Below are 24,735 nucleotides of genomic sequence, written 5' to 3' on the forward strand. Positions count from 1 at the left end.
GCCTGGAGAGAAAGTGCTAGTTATGTTCTACTTTTGCCCAGGCCTTGGAAGCCAGAAATGGAGAAGCCAAGTTTGTGCTAGGCCTTTCAAAAGCAGAGTGGTGGGTGGAGGGGAGTCATGCAGGCAGTTATCCCATCTGCAGATAAAAAGATGTCTCTTCCTTTCCTTTGCTGTTAGGTTGTTTGCAGTGGCTAGAACCTTTGGGATGATGTACACCCATAGTGACATGAAAACAGGCACCCTTACCTGCATGCCACCTTTAGTGGCACTGTTTTCCCTCAGCACTGGTGGCCCTTTTCAGTGAGGGGCCTCATGTATTTATTCAGTCCTGGGAAATTTCCCTGTTATTTCAGTGTGTCTTCTCCTACCTTCTTTTTCTTCTTTTGCAAGGAGAGGCAGATAGAGTTCATCCAGCTGTATCTTCTATATCCTAACTTTTCATATTTACTGTTGCTTTTTGCTTTGGGTTCCATAGCAGCACTGTCCATGTAATATGAACCACACATGTAATTTTTAATTTTCTGGTAACCACATGAAAAAAAAAATTAACAGGTGAAATTCATTTTAAAAACACATTTAGGGGCTGGGGTTATGGCTTAGCGGTAGAGTGCTCGCCTTGCATGTGCAAGGCCCCTGGGTTCGATCCTCAGCACCACATAAATAAAAGTTATCGTGTCCAACTACAAAAGAACACATTTAGCCCAATGTATTAAAAATATCATTTCAACCAGATATGTACTTTATGTATTACATTAAATCCTAAGTACAGCTGGGCATGGTGGCACACTGTAATTCCAGTGGCTCTGAAGGCTGAGGCAGGAGGATCTCGAGTTCAAAGCCAGCCTCAGCAAAAGCAAGGCCCTAAGCAACTCAGTGAGACCCTGACTCTAAATAAAATATAAACAAGGGCTGGAGATGTGCTCAGTCATTAAGCCCTCTGGGTTCAAACCCCGATATCAGAAAAAAAAAAAAAAATCCCAAGTTCAGACTAGCCAACATTTTTTTAAGTACTCAGTAGCTGCATATGGCTATTGACTATTCTTTCAGAGAGTTACAGTTCTAGAGAGATTTTGTATGTCTACATATATACATACATACATACATATAGTTTAATGGACACACAGCAGTTGTACATATTTATGGGATATTTGTGGCATTTCATAGAGTGATTCTTTAGCTCAGTTTTCCAGATCACTAGTTTAGTCTTTAGTTATGTCCATGGTGGTGTTTGGGCTATATGTTTTTTATTTTATTTTATTTTATTTTGGTGATAAAGTCATCTCTTTTTTAAAATTAAATAATATTGTCCTCTTGCATCTAAGGATATTCATTATACTTATTATTGTTACTATTTTGGTACCAGGGATTAAACCCAAGGGCACTTAACTACTGAGCTACATCCCCAGCCCTTCTTAAAATTTTTTTAAATTTTGAGACAGGATTTCACTAGGTTGCTTATAGCCTTGCTAAATTGCTGAGGCTGGCTTTGAACCCGGGATCCTCCTACCTTAGCCACAACTGGCTATTATTCTTAAATCTTGGTGTGTCTGCTATGTAAACTCAGTTTCCTCTCATGTAAATTCTTTTTGTATTGAGTACTGTGACTTTGGGTGTTGCCTTTCCTTAACTTCTTGGTGGATCTGGTTTGTGTGTTCATCTCACACTTGAAATTCCCTGTGGCCTGTTTGTGAGTACGACATCTGCTTACCATGGCCTCCTTCCTGACACGTGGCCAGGTCCTATGAAGTGTTGTTGGCTGAGTGTATCAGAAGCTCGTCTTCTGGTATTTCTCTTCCTCCTGGCTGATAACCACTATCAAGCCTGCAGATCTGACCCAAGCATCTGGTCTCCTCCTGCTCCCCATAGAGAGTATCTCTGAATCCCCTCTTTCTTTGGCAGCAGCTTTTTTTCTGTGTGCATTCAGAGTTGTGGTTTCTTCTTTCAGAAAGAATAAAACATCTGCCTTTCATTTTTCACAATTGCCCGTGGTTTCTGTTATACGGGAACCTTACTTACTTACTTTAGGGAGTTGTAAAATACATCTTTCCCATCATTTCTGGGGATTTGGGGTGGGAGGAGATGGCTACAGTGTACCCTATCTGCTAACGTGATATAGTCAGGGCTGTTTATTTTATAGCATAGCCTCCCAGATAATGGCGGGTTGAAGGCTGCCTCCTGGGGAACCTCAGCACCTTCCTGATGCACTCCCCATTACTCTTGGTCTTTCCTTCAAGTTGTGATAGCTCTGTTCTTACTTTGACAGCACCTCTGGTCATGTGTTTCAATTGTAATTGCTCTTCTTGGGGCAAGAAGAGAAGCAGCAGAGGAAAATGCCTGAGCAAATTCTAATGACTTGCCTGTGCCAGAGACCTGGGATGAAAACCCGCTCTCTGATGCCAACAGGGAGCCATTTGGATATTTTATCTGTAAGCTAAGCCCCTGAATTTTCTGAAATTCCTCAAGCCCCAGAGGCCTTTACTGGCACAAGTAGGATGCAGGTTGTGCTGACTAAACATAAAGAGATTTCATTTATTCTGTCAGTCACAATGGATTTCCAATAACCAGCCTTAAGTTGGTTAGCATGGATTTCTAATCAAGACCCAGATAGATGGAGCCAAGAAAGAACCCACAGAGCTTGAGAAGAAAGGAAAATAACATAATTATACTGTAAATATAGCTTAGAAGCTGGAATGATCATTTCATGAAAGTGTATAATACAGGCACCTGAGGGCTGAGGTTTTGGGGATGTTTTTATTTTTAAAACTCAAATAGAAGCCAGGCAGTGAGGCACAGGTCTGTAATCCCAGCTACTAGAGGCTGAAGCAGGACCATAGATTCCAGGCCAGCCTGGGCAACTTAGCAAGACTCTGTCTCAAATATAAAACCAAAACGACTAGGGATGTAGCTCAGTGGTGGAGCACTTGCCTACCATGTGCTAGGGTTCAATTCCTGGTAACGGGTTTAAAAAAAAAAAAAAAAAAAGTCAAATGGAAACTTAACACCTCTTTTGAAGCTATTAAGACTGTTGGGCTAGTGGCTGAAGCCAGTTGGGGAATCTTGCTAGCAATTTCAGAAGTATTCCTCCCTTGAAGGATCACTTCAGACACCAAAGCTGTGGGCCCAGGCATCCAAATTGAGAAGAGCAGGCATAAACAAGAGGAAAAAGAAGTTCAGTAAGTAATGATCCTTTCTTGAGGAAATCCAGCCATCCCAAGGAAGGTTCTGTGACATGGGAGTCACTGGTTCTAGGTTAATGCCCTGTACCAACTTAGTCTCCCCTTTTCCAGCCAGGCTTCAGCTGTAATTGGGCCCTTGTCACCCAGTACCGGCCCTTTTTGCTTGCTGAGTCTTCTCCTAACTGTCTTCATTTTTGGAACAAAACCAGCACTTAGTGCAATCCCGCATTTACTGTGTAATTCCCATCTGGTCTGATTCCATTCCCTCCACTTCCATGAACATTTAATGTGGTTTATTGGCTCCAGTATGGCCATAAAACCCCATCTGGATGACCAGGCTTCTAGTCTTGCACAGGAGGTGTTTTCTTGTCAGGGTAGGTTGGTTTGCTCATCTGCACAGGCTATGTGCCACGACCCTTCTCCAGTCCTTCTCAGATTCCTCTCTTTACTAGGATCCTACAGGTTCTAATAAAATTTGATCGATCTTTCCAGCAAAGAAGTGAAGTAGAAAATGGCAGCTGCATAAAGGGATTTTCAGAGATGACTTTTCTTTGTACTTACATGGTGTCTGTGCAGCCTGCCCTCAGGACCTGGGCACAGCTGAGTGAAGCAGTTTCATCTCTGTCATGGTCTTGGGAGGCAGCCGGGAAGCAGGTGCTGCTCTCCATATGATCTGGGCGTGAGATGGGTACAGCGAGGCTGAGTGATTTCCCAAGGTCACAGTGAGACAGTGGCAATCTTGTGCCTCTGCATTCTCTGGGGGACCCTCTGCACTTCACATGTGCAGACAGAGCCAGGTTAACTTGCAGATTAGAGCAAGCTAAGCCTCACAGTCTACCCTCCATAGTGTGCACTGGTCTGGGACAATGGGGACCTCTGTGTTCCTGGTACACGATCATGTGTCCGTCTACTGATGGTGAGTCCAAGTGAGGTGCTAAGGGAGAGGCAGACTACCTCAAATGTACAGGTAAGTGAAGCAGTGCCATATGCTGACATAGTAAATGCTGATTCAAAGGAGGGAAGCTGTTTCCTGAACGCTGGGATATAGGGAGTGAGTGACTCGTGTGCATTGCCCTTTCACTTGACCCTGAAGCAGGGCAGAGGTCAGCTCCCAGATCAGGACCTGGCTCCAGCTGACACATTACTTTAGAAGTTGGTACACTGCCCCCACAGGAGGCTGTGCTCATTTAGTCACACACCTACCAGGAGCCCTCTGTGTTTGTGTGTGTGCAGATGGTTCTGTTAAATGTAAGTGAAGACACTCAACAATTGCAGAGCCACTGTTCAGTAACAGGATGCACCCAACTCCTCCAAAGGAGGGGCATGTAGGCTTCCTTTTCTCTCTCTCTGATGGCTAATAAGCAAGGGAGTCAACACTGTTTGGAGAGAACACTGCATGACAAATCCCTGTAAGGACAGTTACAGTGGCAGGTGGGTCCTGTTTATCAACGTGTCACAGAGACCAGATTTGGAAGGGCTTGATATGACTTGAAGTAGAGTGCAGGTAGCCATGCAGGAAGGGGCAGGCACATGAGACTTAGCCTAAGGGCTCAATGACACACGGTGGGACTGTCCCCCAAATTGTCCCTCATCCCTAGATCTGTACCACCTCACAGTTTACCCATGATGGAGGGACTCCAGATGGCTGAGCTTGAAGACAACATTATCAGGGGAGGGAGGAGAGCCAAGAAAAGAAAGTGCTTCTAAGGAAGGAACTATCTTCTTCTTTTAAAATATTTTTTTAATTGTAAGTGGACACAATACCTTTGTTTTATTTATCTATTTTTATGTGGTGCTGAGGATTGAACCCAGAGCCTCACACATGCTAGGTGAGTGCTCTACCACTGAGCCACAACCCCAGCCCCTAGGAACTATCTTCTAAGACACAGTTAGTTACTTAACACTATTCAGGCAGTGGGATCTTTCTTTCTTTCTTTTAAGAAAGGAGACATTAGAGCATATTCATGTGCCCCTGAGAATGAACCAACAAAGGGGAGACTCTTACAGGGACAAGAAGTAACCTTATGAAAAATATGACGGCTACCCTGTGACAGTTTCCTGTTGCTACATAACAAATAAGCACAAAAGTGACTTAAAACAAGACCCACTTGTTCTGGGGCCAGCATGACTGGCTTCCCTGTTTGGGGCCTGGCAAGGCTGCAGTGAAGGTGCCCTGTCCTGTCAAGTCGGCCAGGGCTGTGTTCACATCTAAAGAATCTAGGGAGATCCTGTTTCTGGGCCCATTCTGCTCCAAGGCAGAATCCAGCTTCCTGCAGCTGGAATGCTGAGTTTGGTTTTCTGGCTGTCTGTTGGGCAGGGAACTCTCAGCTCCTAGAAGGCCTCTCAGTCCTTCTCATGATCCCCTCCATCTTCAAATCCACCAGGGAAAACTTCCCTCGCTTCAAATCCTTCTCCCAATTTAAGTCTTTTCCCAGGAAGAACCTAGGCCCTTTAAAAGGTTCACCTAAGTGGGTCAGGTCCACTCAGAATAATCTCTTCGAGGCCAGCTGTTTGGCTTCCTCAGCCAGGTACACGACTGCAACTCGGATGACTCTGTTCCTTCCACATGGTCCCTAAATTCCGTCAGCCTCATCCTGACTGTTTACCCCCAAAGATCATGCTAGAGCCTGAAAGCACAGCATGGCCAAGAATTCAAATCTGTTACCTCCTGCCCTATGACAATGGCCTCTTCCTCAGAATTCATATGTATATTAACCTGCTGTCCTAATGATCCCGTGGTTCCAAGTGCAACTTGGAAGTCAGTGTTTCTTCCCTGAACGTCTTTTTTTATTCCTTCCCATTTGTACTGTCTGTCTTCTCCCGAGTTTGGCCCTTAGCTTCTCAGAACTCCTAGGGCTGTGGTACTGATGGGTCATTCTGCTGTTGGTCTCTGTGTGTCCTGCCACCAAAACATCTTAATGTTCACTTCTGATGGGCATAATTACCTTCAGCGTGACCACCAGAGTATGGTGATGATGTATAGCATTCAAGCTCATCCATAGGTTCCTAATGCAATTTCCTAGTCCATGTTTCAAATGATTCCCCTATGTGCAATTTATAACCACCTACTCCAAACAATTCATCTTCCCAAGAGCAAGCCCTCGCTCTCTCTCTCTCCCTGTCACTTGTGGACCTCTCCTCACCTTTTAATCAGAGTCCTCACTTTCCTCAAGTTTCCATTGGTCACCTCCATTGTGTATTTTCCCGTTTTCCTCTGAATCCGCAGTGGAACTGACTACCTATTAGTTGCCTGCAGAGTATTTGGCTGCAGGCTCAGAGAGAAGGCGGCTCTCCTGGGACCATAAAGGCAGAATGGTTGGGAGCATCAGAGCACAATAGCAGTCATGGGAAAAGGCGGTGGTGGGCCTGTGAGAGCTTCGGGTGCATTTTCTGGACACAAGACCTGTTCCTAGGAAAGTCCGAGTAAAAGAGCTTGACTTCTAGTCCTATTGGTGACTTCAAATATTCCAGGAAGACTCCTCAGAGCTAAAATTCCATGTCTGAGTTGCAAAATCATCTGCTTGGTTCAAAGAGTCTTCCAGGGGGCTTTTAGGAACCAACATTTGGCCATAAGGGAGAAAAAAAGATGTCAACCTATGTCAGCAGCTATGCATGAATAATGTTTTAAGTCATACAGTGGGATGGGGCGACATGAAAAAGGAACTGGTGGAGCGCTCCTACAAAGGGAGTCCCCCTGCACAAACAAGTAGCAGAAGTTTTGCCATTTTATTAGGAGGACCATTATTTTAGAAGGTGCTGATTTATTAAACTTGTACTTGCTGATTCTTCATATCTGGATGATTTAAAATAGCAAGCAAGCATAGGAAGTTGTGCCTAGAATTCCACAAACCCACATGGGTCTGTAAGATGTTAATGGGGATACAAAGTGCGTCCCCGGGGGTTCATTATCTCAGAAATAAATTATTGACCCCAAAGCCGGGGTGCTTAGAAGGGCACAGGTAAACATTGAGGATCACTCAAAGGATTGAGGTGGGTGTTGCTTGAGGGATTGAGATTTCTTTTACTTTGTCATTGTCCCCAGTGCCCCAAAAGCTGAGAAGGCAGCCTCATCTGGGACCCCCATAAAGGCAGAGTGGTTGGGAGCACCAGAACACACAGCAGCCATGGGAAAAGGTGGCGGTGGACCTGTGAGGGCTCCAGGTGCATTTCCTGGACATAAAACATATTCCTAGGAATGTCTGGGTAAAAACGTTTGCTGCTATCATCCTCTTGCTGCTACTCCTGGCAAAGTGCAGTCATGCTTAAACATAATAGCTGCAGAGCATCATTATCTGGGGACACTTAATCCTAGTTCCACAGGCCTGTGCTCTTAACCAGAGATCTTGTTTATCTAATGCTCTGTTCCCTTTACGAGTCACAAGATACTTCAGTGAGATGCTTAAGTGTCTAAGCTCTGCAGACAGACCCGTGGGTGTGGACTCCAATTCTACAGTTCCTGGTGGATAAGACTATTAACTGTGGCTCAGGTTCCTCCATTAGAAAACTAGCATAATAGTAGACCTGACCTTAAAGACTGTTGTGAGGATTGAATGACTTCATCCTTGTAAAGGATTTGAGAAAGTTGTCTACAACTTTCTACATGGCTAGTCTACAAAATAAACGGTTATATATTGTGCTGATTACCATAAAGGAAATAAAGATGGTGAAGGGATACAGTCACTCTGGGTTTTTTTTTCTTTCAATAATGGAAACATCATTTGCAATGAATAATATGAAGGAAATGACAAGGTACGGTAATGTTCTAACTCTGGGGCATTTGTCTCAGCAAATGGTCAGGTTAGCATCTCTGAGAAGTACTGTTTAAACTGACAGGAAAAAGAGAAGGAGCAGAGGGGTGGAAGGCTATCCCAGGTAAGCAGGAGTTAGGTCAATCAGAACCTTCTAGATGGAGGTGAGACCTCAGATGCTATTCTCTGTGCAAGTAGAATGGCAGTATTATCATTTGATTTATCACATTAAAAAATAGCCTGTCTGCTGTGTGAAAACCAGATCAGAGGGATGCAAACAGAGAAACCAGTCAGCTGGCTGTGTTGGTTATCCAGCACAGACATGTGGTTGGGGCAGAAAGGGCCTGAAGACAAGATTTTGTAGGCAGGATGTATATTGAAGGGATGAAGGGGGATGAGAGGAAGAGAGGGCTTAAGAGGTGACTTCGAGACAATGTAAATAACCGGGTGAATGGGGTTGCCATTTGCTGACATAGAAGGGTGGATTAGGGTGTCATTTCAAAAGTTTGCTGCGGACATGTTAAATGGAAGATGCCTGCTAACTGGAGGTATCAAATGGACTCTCATAGAGATTTGAGAGAAGGCTGGAGATAAAGATGTGGAGGTTTCTAGCATATAGTTTCAGGAAAATAAATGGAAATGGACAGAATTAAAGAAAGGGTAAGATATAAAATCGGGTACAAGCCTAAGTCCTAAATAACTCCCAGGATTTAGAGGTACAATATAAAGGAGTCATTGTAGAAGGGGACAACTGAAGGAATAGACAGTAAAGTAAGATGATATCCAGGTACTGGGGCCTCACACTGATTACCAGTAAAGGATGGTCAAGGAAGAGGGAGTGGTCAGCCATGCAGATGCCCTTACAGGTTAACAAAATGACAGAGCGACTGCTGGAGGTGGCAACCCAGAGATCACTGGTGACCTTAGTGAGCCCTTTCAGTGGAACAGAACCCCATTTGGGGCTAAAGAGTAAATGGAAGGTGAGGGAGAAAGGAACCACATTTTCAGACAATTCTCTCAGTGACTAATTCCATATAATTAGCAATTGCTAAGAAATTCCAGGCTGTGTGGCGGTGTGGCTGTGACTCCCTGCGGTTTGGTCTGATTACAGCTCTTCTAAAAGGTTTCCTGGCCTGCTGCACAGCCACTCAGCACCTCATCAGGACTGGGCACTGACTAGCCCTGGTGACTTTCTCTAATCATAAAATGCTGGTGCTGGCCTTTTCATTTTAGGGAGAACCCAACCTCCTGACTGCTTGCCCACAAAGCCCTCCTTCCAGTCTGATAAGCACTGCTTCAGAGTCCTGCCTGCTTAGCTGTTTCCCATGCAGCAGAATGGCAGGCCACTTGGGTTTGGTTTTCTTGGTAACTCCCACCACGAGGCTGCCACTCACAGCCCCTGTGAATGTGAACATTCTAACATTCCACTGCTTAAAACTGTTTTAATTAAAAAAAGCAAAAACATAATTTGATCCAGTTTCACTCCCCAGTGCCTCCCCTATACATTGTCCTTTCCCCTGATCCCCTTCCTCAACCCAATTGGTCTTCCTTCGGATTTCATGGAGTCCCTTTTTTTTGTTGTTGTTTTTTTCCTTCTAGCTTCCAATATGAGAAAAAAATACTTTTCTTCTGACTTTTTTGCTCATAATTATAGTCTCCAGTTCCATTCGTTTTCCTGCAAATGACACAATTTCATTCTTCTTTATGGCTGACTAAAACTCCATTATATACATATGTATTATATACACACATATATAAAATATATACGGGTGTTTGTGTGTGTGTGTGTGTGTGTGTAGACGCTATCCAGCCGTATTGAGGAACAGCTAGGCCAATTCCATAACTTGACTATTCTGGGTCTTTTGTTCCTCCATATGAATTCAGGATTTTTTTTTTCCTAGTTTTATGAAGAACATCATGGGTATTTTGACAGGAATTTCATTGAACTCTAGATTGATTGCTTCTGGTAATTGGACATTTAACTATTAATTCTTCCTTTTTATGAACATGAGTATTTTTTCCATTTTTGTAGTGTTCATTTTCTTTCTTTAGAGTTCTATAATTTTCATCATAGAAGTCTTTTACATCTTTGGTTAAGTTTATTCCTATGCATTTATTTATTGCTTTGGAAGTTCTTGTGAATGAGACTGTTTATCTGATTTCTTTCTCAACAGATTTATTATTGGTGTAGAGAAAAGTAATTTATTTTTGTTGATTTTTTTTACCCTGCCATTTTGTTGAATTTATCATCTCTAAATGTCTTCTATTCAAACTTTTAGGGCCTTCTAAGAATAAGATCATATCACAGGCAAATAGAAATGGTTTGATTTCTTCCTTTCCTATTTATTATCTTTCTTCCTCTTGCCTAATAGTGCTGGCTAAAATTTCAACTACTATATTGAACAGAAGTGATGAGAGTGGACATCCTTGTCTTGTTACCGATACCAATGAAAATACTTTCAGATTTTCCCTACTCAGTAATGTCATTGGCTTTCAGTTTGTCATATATGGTCTTTATGATGTTAAAGTAAATTCCTAGTTTCTTCAGGGTTTTTATCATGCAGAGTGTTGGATTCTGTCAGAAGTGTTTCTTTATCCACTGAATTGATCATGTGACTTTTTGTCCTTGGTTCTATTTATGTGGAGTGTTATGTTTATTGATTGGTGTATGTTGAACCATCTTTGCATTCCTGGGGTAAAGCCAACTGGATCATGGTATATAATCTTTTTAATGTGTGGTTTAATTTGATTTACTAATATTTTATTGAAGGTTTTCGTGTCTATGTTCATCAATGATATTAGTCTATAGTTTTCTTTCCTAAAAGTATCTTTACCCAGTGTTGGTAACAGAGTGATACAGGCTTCATAGAGTGAGTTTGGAAGCTTTTACTTCTTCCAGTTTCAAGGGGTAATTTAAGGAGTATTGACATTAGTTATTCATTAAAGATCTGGTAAAATCCAGCTGTCAGTCTGTTAGGTTGTGGCCTTTTCTTTGTTGGGAGGCTTTTTATTACTGCTTCAATCTCATTGCTTGCCATTGGTCTGTTTGACTTTCTCAGTTTTGGTAGGTTATATGTCTAGAAATTTGCCCATTCCTTTTATAGAGAATACAATTTATTGGAACATAAGTTTTCAAGATATTCCCTAATGATCCTCAGGATTTCAGTTATGTTTTTAGTAATGTCCCCATTTTTGCATCTGATTATAAATTTGGGTCTTTTAGTTAGTTTGGCTAGGAGTTTATCAATCAGTTTACTTCTTTAAAGAACCAACTGTTTTATTACTCCTTTGTATTATTCTTTTTGTTTCTATTTCATTAATTTCACCTCTAATATTTCTTCCTTCTACTGGTTTTAGGATTGGTTTGTTCTTGTTTTCCTAAGACCTTATGATGTATTGTTTGAGATATGCATTTGTTTATTTTAGACACTTACAAACTTCCCTCCTACCACTGCATGTGCTACATCCTAGAGATTTTGGTATGTTGTATTTCAACCTTTTGTTTTTATCCTAGATATTTTTTAAAAACTTCACCTTTAATTTCTTCAACAAAGAACTCATCATTCAAAAGTATTTTGTTTAGTCTCCATGTATCTGTGTAGTTTCTGTAGTTTTTCTTGCTATCAATATGTGATTTCATTCCACTATGAGCTGAAAAATGCAAAAGATTCTTTTTCTTTCTTTCCTAAGACTTGCTTTATGGACTAATGTATGATCTGTTTTGGAGGAAGTTTCATGAGTGACTGAAAGTGCATTTAGGGTTGGATAAAATATTCTATAGATTTCTGTTAAATCCATTTAATCCACAGAAAGGTCTAAATCTGATATTTCTTAATTGATTCTGTTTGGATGATCTGGCTATTAAAATCTCCACTATAATGGGGCTGGGGATGTGGCTCAAGCCTGGGTTCGATCCTCAGCACCACATACAAATAAAGATGTTGTGTCTGCCGAAAACTAAAAAATAAATATTAAAATTTCTCTCCCTCTTTCTCTCTTAAAAAAAAAATCCCCACTATTACTATAATGGGGAGTCTATCAGTCCCTTTATATCTAGCAATGTTTGTTTCATGAAATTGGGTGTCCCCAGCTTTCAGAGCATAAGTACAGTTGTTATGTCTTCTCATTGGGCCATTACCAATAAGTAATGACATTCTTTGTCTCTCTTAATTTTGGTTTTAAGTTGCTTTGCCTGAAGTGAATAGAAATTTTCATTTTTAACAGATTTATTATTGGTGTATAGAAAAGTGTCCACTTCTGCTTGCTTTTGGATTCCATTCACAACGAATATCACTATCCATCCTTTGAATCTGTGAATGCCTTTGTAAGGTGTGTTTCTTGGAGGCAACATAATATTGGATATTATTTTTTAATCCAAATTTCCAATCTATATCTTTTAATTAGAGAATTAAGATCATTTCTATTCAGTGTTATTGTAGAGAGGTATGTGTTACTTTCTGTCATTTTGTTTTAATTCTTATGTTTGATTTCCTTTTCTCATTTGCTTATTTTTCTACTGTGGCTTATTCTTCCTATGCTTTCTTGGTTATTTTTATCTTCCTCTTTTGTGTGTAGGGTTCCTTTGAATATCTCCTGCAACGCTGGTTTTAGTGGTCATGAATTCCTTTAGTTTATGCATCTTGGAAGATTTTTATTTGTTTTTAATTCTGAAAGAAGGCTTTGCTGGGTGTAGTAATCTAGGTTGGCAGTGCCACCCCCCAGCCCAGCTTGAAATAACATTATTTTATGCTGTCCTAGCCTTTAAAGTTTCTACTAAAAAATCTGTTGTTCGGATGTTTTCCTCTATAAGTGATTTGGTACTTTTTTCCTGCAGTTTTTTAAAATCGTTCTGAATTTTTGGCATTTCAACTATAATATGTCATGGAGTTCTTTTCTGGTCCTATTTGGAGTTCTAAATGTTCCCAGTACCTGTATGTCCATCTCCTTCCTAAGAAAAATTTCTGCTATTACTTTATTGAATATGTAAAATATGCCATTAGTTTGTATTTCCCCTTCTTCTTCAAGGCCTGATTCTTAAGTTTTGCTTTTTAATGTTGTCCTGCTTTGTTAGCAGTACAACTACAAGTTACACAGCTTTTTAATGTTGTACTTTCTGTTTATAGTCTCTTCTTTCTCTCCCCACCCCACCTTTATTACTAAGTATTCTACTTCCTGCACTTTATCTTCCAGCCTTGACATTCTTTCTTCTGAGAGACACCCACTAAGTTTTTTATTTGGCTAATTGGGTTTTGCATTTCCAAGATTATTATTATTATTTTTTTTTACTTAACCTCTGAGCCACCCCCCAGACTTTTTTATATTTTAATTTTAATTAGAGACAGGGTCTTGCTAAGTTGCTTAGGGCCTTACTAAGTTGTTAAGGCTGACTTTCAACTCAGTCCTCTGGCCTCAACCTCCCAAGCTGCTGGGGTTACAGGCTCCAAGATTTCTCTATCTCACTATTGAAATGCTCTTTCATATTCTGCATTTTCTTCTTTTAGGGCTTTTAATTTGTTGATTATTTTAACAAACAATTTTTAAATTATTTACCCAACATTTTCTCCACTTCAGTGTCTTTGGGTTTATTTGTTGGGAAGATGTGAACTTTTATAGAGGCATTTTATGGCCTTGTCATCTGCATTTCTATGTTGAAAGTTGTTCTTTTATTGGGACAGGTATCTAGCACCTACTGAAACAGTTACAACAGGTAACTGAGTTAGTGAGCTACTTTCTCTTTATACGTGCCCCAGCCTAGGGGCTTAGCTTGGCTTCAGAGCACACACTCAACATGTTCAAAGTGCTACGTTCAATCCCCAACTCCACTGTCCACCAGCCACTGTACCTCCTGAGGCCACTGCCACCAGCAGACCCTGGAGGCTGAGTGTCATCCCTGCTGCTGCTACCAATCCTGGCAACCTTACTATCTTATGTATACAAACCACATAAATTCTTAACTGAAGGCCAAGTAAATTAAATTAGAAACCAAAACAGGACATGAATGGTTGAGGTTTCAAAGTGACTTGAATTGGCAAGCTGTGGTTTTTAGCATTTCCCAAGATATCACTTGAGAATGAGGAAAGCTGTCTACTCAAGGACTAAGGAATGCCCATACTACGATTTTGCATGTATCATGAAAATCAGGGAGTCTCAGGAGCACACGGAGTTTGTCTTCAGATCAAGGTGAAGAACCTCTTTCTACTGTATTAGTTTCCCAAAGTTGCCTAATCATGGATCACCTGGAGCACCTCATGAACTGCAATTTCCGTCTCACCCAAACCTAATGAAACAGAACCTGGGGAAATGACTTGATGATATCCCTTTAAACAAATGCTTTAGAGCAGTGCTATCCTCTGATATATGTATGACTTCCATTTGAGACTCAGGATGATTTTACATTGTTTAGATTCCACAAAATACAAAGTAATAATAACAATAGGGCTATGATATAGTGCTTGCCTAGCATGTGTGAGGCCCTGGGCTCAAGACCCAGCACTCCCCCCTTTAAAAAAAAAAGTTCCTGATTGTAATTTAATAGCATATCGAGCCCAATATAAAATATTTCAGGCTGGGGTCATAAGCTTAGTGGTAGAATGCTTGCCCTTGGAACAATCCCTAGTATCATAAAAAAACAAAACAAAAATTTCAATATGTAACCAATATTTTAAAAAGTATTAGTGAGGAATTTCATTGAGGCTTCAAATTCCAGTGTGTATTTTACACTTTCGGCATATATTTATTCAGTTCAACCCCCATCCCCCTAATCGGGTCTCAGAAAGCCACTTGAGCCTAGAGGCTGTATTATTGCATACTATTAGATCTGCAAGTCTAGGAAGTTGCTACTTCAGTTTAGATCTAGGTGAGTGATGAAGTCATGCCTCTTATTACTGCAGGGTCTACTTCAGCCAAATGAATGAAAACAGGTAAAGCAACCCTGATCGCAGGTTTGGGATTTGGCCTAGTTCTTTTGCATCTTTAAAACAGCGACATAATTCTTGCTGGGGTTTGTACTCCCCTCTGCCATCCTGTTCTGAGCACATTGGGCAGTAGCCCCAGCTGGGGTTGGGCAGGATCAGAGATCCTCTCCTGCCTTTCTGGGATTCTGTTAGCTTTTAGAGCTTTCCAGGTCTGGAAATTTCCTTCTGTTCCAGTCCATGGTGGACCTGAATGCTGGGGTGAAAAAAGCCGTTTGTTTGTGGTAGGGCTAGAATTTGCATGTCCTTAAGTCTTCAGGGGCATTGGAAGAAATGGGAAAGTTAGGGGATGGGCTTGCTCTGGGTAAAATTTTGTTGTTCTCAATTTGAATTCATGGTCACATTTTTAGTTCTCTTCATAATTTGATTTTTTCCTTTGTATAGTTAATCAACTGTAGAATGGAAGATAAAGGAATCAGAACAGAGACAAAATATAGAATAACTCTACCCTATTTTTTTAGGCAGACGGAAGGACAGGGGTAGGGTGGGGGCCTGGCACTCTCTATCCTTGCCTTAGCTGGTGGACTGCTTGGAAAGCTATGAGGAAACCTTGGGGAGGGAAGGAGAAAGGGAACCTCCTGGCAATACTTTCTCACTTCTGGTAGGAAATGCTGCCACCCTCTGATTCCAGTGGGAAATGCAACCAGATTTGGCGATCTGGTGGCTGCTGGGGCCCAGGAAAAAAAAAAAAAAAAACATTCCTCAAGAGGACAGCTGCAGAGCAGCAAGGCTCCTACCAGCCCTTAGGCCTTCCAGAATAGCTAAGGAAGGTGAGAGGACTTATTGAAGAATAAGCCATGCACTGTGAACTGGCTAGCAAGCTTCCCTTACAGATCTCAACCCCCTCCTACCTCTCACAAAAGCAGGCCTGGGTATTTGTGTTGCACTTCTCTCCTTCACTCATCAGTTTGAGGATTTTCCCCTTATAGTAGCTCCAGAAATGTTGAAAGATTATATACACTGGAGAAACCAGGGAGAAGCAGGGTCTGGACCATCTGGGCTCCTCAGAGTCTTTCATTGTGCAGTTGCCTCTCCATCCCACTCCTACAAGAAGCACGACTGTGATTAACTCACATACTATAGGGAAAGCATACAAATTTCAAGCACTGCAGTGCAAAAGTAAGTATAAATGAAAGCCTTCTGGCATTTCATTCTTGTGAGTTAACCATTATTAAATTCCATACAATGTAGTTTGTTACAATGTAGCAAATATTCATTCAGATTTCTAGTTGTTTTTACAAAATATTCTATAGAATTTACTCTTCTCACATAATATAGTCAACCTGCATTTTAAAGTACCAGGGTTTGAACTCGGGAACACTCAATCACTGAGCCATATCCCCAGCCCTACTTTGTATTTTATTTAGACAGGGTCTTACTGAGTTGCTTAGTGCCATGTTTTTTTGCTGAGGCTGGCTTTGAACTCGTGATCCTCCTGCCTCAGCCTCCCAAGCTGCTGGGATTTACAGGCATGCGCCACCACACTTGGTTAACATGTATTTTTTTTAAAGCAGCCCATTTCAGTAGCATATATGTACCTTAATTTAACCAATCCCTTAAGTGTTTCACTTTGTTAATTATTGTAACCAAAGCTTAAGTGAATCTAGCTTTAATTTATGTGCCTACAATCATATTTACTCTGTGAGATAATCATAGAAATCACATTGCTTAGTCAAGGACATGTTTGCTAGGGACTACCAAATTGGCATACAAATGAACCAAGCTGAATGAAAAGCACCTCACATATGGTGCTTTTTAGAGGAATTCCTTCCCTAAATCCTGGCTTCCCAAATAATTTTTTGAGTTCTGAATCAGTCTGGACCATCACTAGAAGCTGCCGTGGAGGCATGGTGCTCGGTGCCGAAGCTAACCTAGTAGATTGTGGTGAGTTTTGTTATGACCCAGAGCAGCCCTATGCACTCAATGTCAGGGAAGGTGGTAATTGTTTTCCTGCCTGGAAATTCCTCTAATTCCTGTGGGAATTAGAGGAAGGCAGTAAACTAACTGGACTCTAAAAACCATCTTTCACTGACTCCTCTAGCACGGTTTACTACAGTTGTGCAGAACCCATGGAACTTTTAAGCCACTTCAGCATAGAATCGAGGGAGTCAAATGAAGTCCAGTAGAACTTCAGTTTATGGAAAATAAAGGCATCTTTAAAATGAGAACAGTATAATTTCTATTCCTTTTTCCACTAGCACCGTTTGTTTTGGTTTTTGGTTTTGAGGTAGGTAGGATGTGTTGGTTCGAGTAGGGAGATTGTCTAAGGTAGGCAATCCAGGTAAGACAGAGGTTTCTATCTTGAATCCCTGAGTGGTTCTGCAGCTACTTAGAACAGTTGGAAAAAATGGGTGTGGAGACCAAGATGGATTTGTGGTCAAGCTGCACTCATGGCCAAGAACCTGATATGCCAGTAGTAGAAATTCCTGTCTTGTTCCTTTGAAACATACTTAAGATCTCTATGGGCACCTACTAAACAGGCTCTAATTCCCCTTGAAAATGCAGTGATGAGGCATTCATGCTGGCTCTGCTGAACCCTCTTCACTCTCCATGCCCTGGCCTTGTGACTTGGCAAGCAACATGTCTCTGTCTTTCCCATCACACCTCAGAGGGAGCAGCACCTCCACTGTCATCTCAAGCTATTCATGGCATGTGCTCTCTCTCTCCTGGATACAGAGAAAAGAAGTTGAAGGCCAGAGTTCAAGAGCTGGTGAGTGCCTTGGAAAGACTCACAAAGAGCAGCGAAATTCGACATCAGCAGTCAGCAGAGTTTGTTAATGACTTAAAGCGTGCCAACAGGTAAAAACACCCCTGTACATCCTTGTGACACTTAGACCAAGCCCACCTCAAGGTCATGTCTTACCAGGGATGGCCACTCTGGAACTCCTGGGAAGCAACTATAGACAGTGGGGAGTCATCACCCACTCTTCCTGAAAGCAGCACCTTGAAGGGCTTTGTACAGAAACCTAAATGCTCAGTGAAGATAGGTCCTTTGTGTAGAAAATAAAACATACTGGTTTTCCTCCAGTGCTAGGGATTAAACCAATAGGTGCTATAGCACTGAGCTACAACATCCCTATCCCTTACTTGTAGAGATAGGGCCTCACTAAATTGCCCAGACTGGTCTCAAACTTGCAATCTTCCTACCTTAGCCGCCTGGGTACCCAGGATTACAGGCATGCACTACTGTGCCCAGCTGTAGTCTCTTCTGGATATTTCATATAGTAAAGGTTCTGAGAAGTCATATAATTTTTAAAAATCTGTTTAAGTCAATGTTTTCCAACAGAATTGACTGTGGAACCGTATATTTGAGCAATATTTAATATCCAGTGGGATATTCTTTGGACACTTAGTCTCAAAAACTTTGGGCTTAGGACCCCTTTATATTTGTAAAAAATTGATGACCTTGCCAAATGTGCCAGTAATTCTAGCTACTCTGTAGGCTTAGGCAAGACCATAAGTTTGAAACCAGACCCTGTCTCAAAATGAAGATAAAAAGGGCTGGGATGTAGCTTAATGGTAGAGCACCCCTGGGTTCAGTCTCCGTATTGCGCCCCCTCACCCCCCAAAAAATAGAGGACCTCAGTGAGCTTGTGTCCCTGTAAACTATCTTTATTGATACTTCTATCAAACTAAAACTAAGACAAGTGTTGGAAAGTTTTTACTCATTTACAAAAAAATTAATTAGATATAATACGAATGGTATTTTTATTATGAGTGACACTTTTTAGTTTTCCAAAACTATGTCCAATTTAATCTCTATGTAGCCAAAATATTTTGAAGTATATTGAGAACATCTGACTTCATACAGATGTGTAGTAAAAGGTTCAGACTTCACAGACCCCTGAAGAGCAGCTTAAGGGGTAATACAGATGTACATGGAAGGGGTTTAGGTGCAGATTGGGACCAGAGAGCATAGCGAGCATATCTAGACTTACTGGGTTTCAATCCCTGACCCAATCCATGGTACTCTTGCGCACAAACAGTTCACCAAGACCCATGTTGTACTGGGCTGGACACAGTTTTCTTATGGCCTAACTGGATGCTCTGAGTCCAACTACACAAAGCTTGACATCTCTCCCTGATCCTAAGTGAGGTCACTTTCATTGCATCACCTCTGGATGCTTCTGTAACTTACACTATTTTGAAGTATATTGAGAACATCCGACATCAGCAGTCAGCAGAGTTTGTTAATGACTTAAAGCGTGCCAACAGGTAAAAACACCCCTGTACATCCTTGTGACACTTAGACCAAGCCCACCTCAAGGTCATGTCTTACCAGGGATGGCCACTCTGGAACTCCTGGGAAGCAACTATAGACAGTGGGGAGTCATCACCCACTCTTCCTGAAAGCAGCATCTTGCAGGGCTTTGTACAGAAACCTAAATGCTAGGACAACAAGGAGACCCACTATTTGTATTTAAGTAACAGATTTCAGCTACCTTTTCTGCATTGTTGGCTGACTCTTATCCACAACCCCTCCTAATGTTAGCAGTGGGACTGAATTAGTCATGGTTAGGCCAGTAGATGATGAGCCCTAGTGTGGAAATCCCTGGCACTGTGCTTCTCAAAACTACCTGGTTCCAGAGTCTTACTGAAGATCAGGCTGCATGCATGATCTTTCTCAAGATCAGAACTCACTAGACCTGGCTAGCCATCATACAGGACAGTGTGTCTCATGCTACTTAGTACACATGTTCATGTTTCCCTCTGTTCCTACTTAGCAACCTGGTAGCTGCCTATGAGAAAGCAAAGAAGAAGCACCAAAACAAGCTGAAGAAGTTGGAGTCTCAGATGATGGCCATGGTGGAGAGGCATGAAACCCAAGTGAGGATGCTCAAACAAAGAATAGCTCTGCTAGAGGAGGAGAACTCCAGGCCACACACCAATGAAACTTCACTTTAATGAGCACTCAGGCACCAAATTCTGGCCCCTGGGGGCAAAACTCTAGCAGGCTATTGAACCTGCTGGGAGGAAGAAAGGGAAGGTTGGCAGTTACATCAGCCCTTGGACAATGGAGTGCCGCCTCCTACTCAGACCCTGGGGTGAGTGGCCTTGCTGACATGAAGACTGTATCCACAGGATCCTGCTCTTCGGACAGTGTGTAAACACAGGCTCTGTGTACTGTGCCCAGCAGGGTCTTGCTTCTACTTTCAGCACTCACTTTCTCACTCCCGCACCTTTTCTGTCCATCAGTAAGATCCCAAGCAGTTGTTTTTATAAGATTTTTCCAGTCATTTTTTTTCTTTTTTGTAGACAGTGGACTTGCTTATATTCTGGCACCCCAGATTTCTCCTTCTCTCCTTCAGGGAAAATCTTGATGTAGTCTGTACATCTCCAACATCTAAAAGGATTGCTGATTAGCTTACCACAACAAAGCTTTGGTGTTCAGGTCCCATGTTAAAGGTCTCACAGAGGTGTCACTAGGAGTTAACAGGCCACATAGGTGTCACAGTCTCAGATACACTGGAGAGCAAAACCAAGGCTGTGCCTGTATTAGAAGAATTAAAAAACATTTTACCTTTTAATTACAGAGGCAGGACTGGAAAGGATTCTGGGGTTTTCCTTCCCAGTGGACCCTTCTTAATAGCTAAGGCGTAAGGGTTGAGAATCACGGACACAGGTAGAACTAAAATTTTTATCAGGTTTCTTCAAGAGTAGAGAAGTGGTATTAGAACTTCTTCCCCCAGCTGCAGGGTACTACACAATTGCTGTTCTCCTGAATCAAAACTCACCCACATGAACACATTTGTAGCTCTAGACCGAGGCTGTGCATTGTCAGGCACCAAGAAGATACTGAATGTTTTGCAAAACTATCTAAGAGAGTGCCAGTGAACCCCCAATTCAACAAGTCCTGCTGTCATGACAGAGATGAGGTGAGGACTGGTTGTTAGGTTCCACCTCCCCCACAACCCAAAATACATGGTGATGACTAGCACATGGTGCTTAAAAGGTTCAAAGTACCAGAATTCTTTCAGGGAATTCCTCCAACTTAAATTCATCATCCCTTTTCAACTGTAGCCTTCACTATTTTACCCCTTCTGTTTTTCAGTTCCACACCAATAATTAAAGGATGACTGCCTTTTTTTTCCCTCCTCTGCAGCCCTGGAGACTGTACCAAGACCTCTGTGATAAATGGGCTCCAATGCCAGTTAACTACAAATTAAAGTTTTTGTGCTTTATGATCAAGTTACCACCGTAGAATCCTCCTTATCCATGAGCTTCGGGTGGGTGTATTTTTGGGGAACATGATTCAAGTTCTTAGGCTTTCTCTGCAATGGGAAAGTCACTACCTAGGAGGACAGTAATTTCTACCCTAAAAGTAACAACTATGCTCATTGAGGGGAAATCCCCCATCAACTGGTATGAGTCTGGATCAGCTTTTGGGTGATCACTGTTTCTATCTATCCCTGATTCAGTCAAGGTTTGCTCCTCTGATTAAAAAAAATATATATTTTTTTATTCTTTGGACAAAGTTACATTTTGTCATGAGGAAAATGTTCTGGCTGAAAAGTGTATGCAAAAAAAAATACACTTTATACATGAAATAAGTTTATCATTTTTCCAACTTGCCTAGGCAATGTCCTACACTGAGTGAACTGAGATGTGCCCGGCTTTCTTTCAACACTGAAAAATACATATGGACCAGCAATAACATCCTGCCCACTGACCTCTGCCTCCATTCCCCCTCCAGCTAAAATCAGAGAACTTACCCCTTTAGGCCCTGTAATTCCTCCACACAGGAGAGGCCTAAAGGGGTAAGCACTTCTGTTATGGTCCCCATTAGTATCCCACTTAGCCTACGTTTATGCTTCAACAATACTTTTAAATATGGGATGACTGGGTGAACTTCCCGGGCAAAATTATCAATTTTTACAGACATGCAGAATAAAGAGATAATAAATTGATATCCTTTCAGTATATTTTTCAAATACTCCCCTACGACAATCTTTGTTGAAGGTAAAGTATCAGGCATTTGGTTATGCTGATTGTGAGAACTACTGAACACCACTGATTAAATGAGAACAGGCATCTGGGTAATTTTCCTTTTTGTATTATCTGGCTATACCTGAATTTTTCTCTAAATAGGAGGTGGTTTACATTAACATCTATCTCCATTTAGGGTAAACAATGATATTGATTTTGAGGTTAACCTTCAGAATTTCATATTTTGTTTTCTCCAGTGGCACTTACCTCTATTCAAAGTTCAGTCTGGCTTGGCAAAATGGGAATAGAGCAAAAGGAACCATTTGACGATTTCCTTGGAATATATTTGCCATTGTTAAACTGAGGCAAATAAAACCAGTAGGGCAGAATTCAGAAGTGAGACCTCAGTCCACAACTTATCATATGTGAGCCTACCAGCTGGATCTGATATTCTACCCAAGCCTGGGTATATTAGCTGCCAATACTGTCCTGTACTTGTAGGCAGTAAGAAAGATTCCTTTTTGAGACATTTATGGTTCAACACAGTGTGATGAGACAGTTGAGATGTATCTATCATGCTGTCCCTGTCTCTCATGAGTTAGGCCCATATATGCACTAGATGTTTCATCATTGCCAATGGAAGTAATTAGTGTTTCATATTCACTTGTACCAGCTAGCATGTCAAGTTTAGTTCCATGCTGCCTAAAAGTAGAATGTTAGGCTAATAAAAATTAAGTGCCAGTTAAACATAAGTGCTTAATTCTCCTTTCAGATGCACGTACCTATACTAAGTCTTCCTCTGGGCCTGCAGCAATATTTTACAGGGATCTCGGAGAACTCTAAATTAGAGCCTTGACATAAGTTGCAGCCTAAAGGCTTTTTCCTTAAAGCTGTTAAGAGTGGTAAAACAATCCTCATCCTAAGGAAAACTTGAAACTTATCTGAAAGTCTTCTACTTCCTAGCTGCCTATGGGTATTATTTAAAAAAAAAAAAAAAAAAAGCCCTATAGTCACCTGGATAGGGCTGGAATGCCATGTCACTGGCATGAATTAACTTCCACAGCTGCATGTTTAATTCTAAAGATGCTTTCTATGACCCACAAAAATTTATGCTGTGATTATTTTTTAATTCTGTCATCACCTTAACTCAAAACTCTCAAGAGCTTGGGTAAGATGCTCTTGTTTTAAGTGATGAGAACAGCATACAAAAAACCCCCCAAACTTTTGTTAATGACATCTGAAAGTGTCCTCTCTCCCATATAAAGCTTTAAATTATTTGCAAATCCTAATTAGGAATATGTCCTGTTCATTCTACAAATAATTTTAAGTGAAAAAACCATGCTAAGTTTACAGCTTCACCTACTTAAAATGCAGCCAGCATTACAAAGATTTTAGAACCCAAACAGAATTTTCTAATGGTTCAAATTTTTGTACTGATCTTAATTAGGAATGCAGCCATAGGGTTGCCATAGGGAACGGTAACATATTTTTTGGGTTTTCTTTCTTTTTGCAGTACATGACAGCTTTATACAACACTAGAAAAACTGGGGCAAAATCAGCCATTTTCCTGTTTATCCCATTTCACATATAATGATATAATCACCACCTTTGGCTTATCAACTCTCTCTAGAGAGTTTGTAGCAAAGATATTACTTGTTACAAAACAAAAATACATTTGCTACACAAATTCTTTTAAGTTTTTCCATAATTGAAATTAGCACTGAACCTGAGCCCTTCTAAAGTACCTCATTTCACAAACTTGAGGTTAACTCTAAGAAACATGCCTTGGCTGCCAAGAACTAAGAATTGGAACTAGAATTATCAATTAATGTATTGCTGGCTGCTATCACCACAGCACCACTGAGCACTAAGTTGCTGTTTAAAAATATAAACAAGTGGAAAAGGTACAAAAATTGAATAGAAGCTGTTTGTGTATTCTTATTCTTCTAATGCCTGTATAGAGGAAATGTGTTTGACATGCAGACAACCATTATGTTTTTGGATAAGTTATAGTAGATTATAAGTCTCTCACCACATTACATCTGAGTGGGATTTTGCATGTGCGCAAGACAAAAACCATTTGGTCCCAGAAATAGCAACTGCTGTTGGATTAGTAGTACATCCTTGATTTAGTACTTCATCTTTCCATCTTTTCATCTGCTAATCATCTGAAATAGGAGTTCAGCAGAACAGACCAATTTTATGCAGAATTACATCACATTCACATGGATTCCCTGCTTAAATAGTTCTTGCTCTCATTTGCTTTTGCACTTTTTCCTAATCAAATTCACGTGGGAAAATATTCTGTTTGTAGAACTCCTAGTATTCACTTACAGTGCTCATGTCAGCACTCCAAGTAAATTGAGAACTCTTAATAATGTGCTTTTGTTTGAACCTAATGCAAAGATTATGAAACATGTTCACTTCTTTCCTATTTCTAATCAGTTTGTAGACATCTTGTCAAGACTCTTACTTTGCATGAGATTTTAAGTTTCTTATTATTTGAAAATGTGCTTTTATACCACTTGAATTATTAGAAAAACCTGCTTGAATGTACTGCCAGTTATTAAAGCACATGTGACTAAGTTTGCATTTGTCAGTATTGTTCTGCTGTTTGTACTGAAAGTCTCATTTTAAAGTTGCTACTTAACACTGTACTATACCTTGTAATTTTTAGATTCTTCACTTGTATGCTTTAAATGTTTCCAGATGCCTTTAGTTTTAGCTGCTGTAAAACAGCTACTTTGTGTTATTTGATATAGAATTGTTTAAAAAAAACTCCATTTATTTATACAGAGACATTTATAATATTTTACAAACATTCTTATATTCTGAATAAATATTTCTAATTCCACACTGTACTTTGTTTTAATTAAAGGATAAGACTGTCCTTCTGTTAACTATTAAACATGT

At 40.8% G+C, this 24,735-nt stretch overlaps 1 protein-coding gene across 6 annotated transcripts in view; it reads left to right on the plus strand.

Annotated features, from left to right (window-relative positions):
• Positions 1-24,676, plus strand: part of Mcc (MCC regulator of WNT signaling pathway) — a 466,079-nt gene extending 441,403 nt beyond the window's left edge. For all 6 annotated transcript variants that reach the window (XM_058585985.1, XM_058585986.1, XM_058585987.1 and 3 more), the window contains 2 exons: positions 17,572-17,694; positions 19,620-24,676. In XM_058585985.1, coding sequence (XP_058441968.1) covers positions 17,572-17,694; positions 19,620-19,800 — 304 coding nt within the window. In that variant the 3' untranslated portion in view covers positions 19,801-24,676. The remainder of the gene's footprint in view (positions 1-17,571; positions 17,695-19,619) is intronic.
• The last annotated feature ends 59 nt before the right edge of the window (positions 24,677-24,735 follow it).

Source organism: Marmota monax, unplaced genomic scaffold, assembly GCF_021218885.2.
Source record: "Marmota monax isolate L192 unplaced genomic scaffold, Marmota_monax_Labrador192_F-V1.1 WCK01_AAM20220418_F8-fsc00097, whole genome shotgun sequence".
NCBI classification, from domain to species: Eukaryota; Metazoa; Chordata; class Mammalia; order Rodentia; family Sciuridae; genus Marmota; species Marmota monax.